A 1,232-nucleotide genomic window follows, 5' to 3' on the forward strand; every position below is an offset into this window, starting at 1 on the left:
CAGGTTCGTTAAAATAGGAGGAGGAGGAGGAGGATGAGGAAGAAGAGGCGGTGGGGAAGAGGAGGAGGAGGAGGAGGAGGCGGGGGGGGGGCGGGGCTGACATTCTGCTGCCCTTTCCTGACGCTGTATGATTGACAGGAAGGTCGGCGCAGCAGAACCTCCCGCTGTCGGACTCGGAGGGTTAATGAGGACAAAATGATCAAACAAACGTTGATTTTTTAATTTGTTTACAACGTTTGTCTGTTTCAACGTCACTCCGAGCTGAGGGTTTTAACCTGCTGAAGTCATTAAGGACGGAGGAAACATGGCTCCTCAGGAACGCTGTTTGATCGCCCGCTGCACAGAAGGGCAATAGTGTTTTTGCCTGTTAGCAACATAACTCATGGACGAGTTTTAATAAAACTCTCAGAAAGTAATCATTGGATGTTTGGCTACTTTTGGAGTCAGTCTTCTGCAGCCATCTTGGATGATCTGAGGTGGCGGGCGATAGGCATTCCTTCAAAGACCTTTAAATTAGCTTCACTTCCTGCCTTTAAAGTTTGGATTATTGAGCTGAAAATGTTAAATGTTTAGTGAAGCATGAGGACAGAAGCAGCTTTTTATTGATAACGACCCAAACATCCAGGAGGACTGGACCAAAACCCGGTCTCTGGAGCAGAACCCGGTCCACCTGTCCTCTGATGAGTACTTCCTTCCTGTTTCAGGTATCTGATGAGGACAGTGAAGCATCCCATCCTGCTGAAGGATCCAGACGTCCTTCAGTTCCTGGAGAGCTCGGAGGTAAGGTGTTCGTTATCGAGCGGCTCGTTAGCATCGCCTCGCCTCGGTTTTACGGACCTCCTGACTTCCTGCAGCGTCTTCGTGTGAAAGTCGAACATCTGAGCCGGCTTCAACGCTCGGCTGCAGAAAATCAACCAAACCTCTGAGTCCAGATCAGCTTCTGGACTTCAGCACCAGCGTGTAGAAACCAGGAGTCCTCTACATTTTAGATTTCTAAACAAACAAACAACTCCTCGTCCTCCTCCTCCTCGAATTGGGTTGATTACCCTCCGACAGTTGTCCTAAAATCTGTCCAGCGGTTCATCAGATATTATGCTAACAGACTTTAAACAGATCTGTTTGGAGGAGTTTGATGGTTTAAAGTGTAGAGAGTGAACCCATGTTCTGATCTTGAGAAGAAATGTTGAAGGCCGAGCTCAGGCCGATCCTGTCCCCCGTCCCCCCGTCCCCCC

At 49.0% G+C, this 1,232-nt stretch overlaps 1 protein-coding gene across 3 annotated transcripts in view; it reads left to right on the forward strand.

The window, feature by feature from the left end:
- The window catches only part of snx2 (sorting nexin 2), an 18,350-nt gene that overhangs the window by 7,893 nt on the left and 9,225 nt on the right, over positions 1-1,232 (forward strand). For all 3 annotated transcript variants that reach the window (XM_017433097.3, XM_017433098.3, XM_037979020.1), the window contains exon 8: positions 705-780. In XM_017433097.3, the coding sequence (XP_017288586.1) occupies positions 705-780 (76 nt within the window). The remainder of the gene's footprint in view (positions 1-704; positions 781-1,232) is intronic.

Source organism: Kryptolebias marmoratus, linkage group LG1 (genome assembly GCF_001649575.2).
Source record: "Kryptolebias marmoratus isolate JLee-2015 linkage group LG1, ASM164957v2, whole genome shotgun sequence".
NCBI classification, from domain to species: domain Eukaryota; kingdom Metazoa; phylum Chordata; class Actinopteri; order Cyprinodontiformes; family Rivulidae; genus Kryptolebias; species Kryptolebias marmoratus.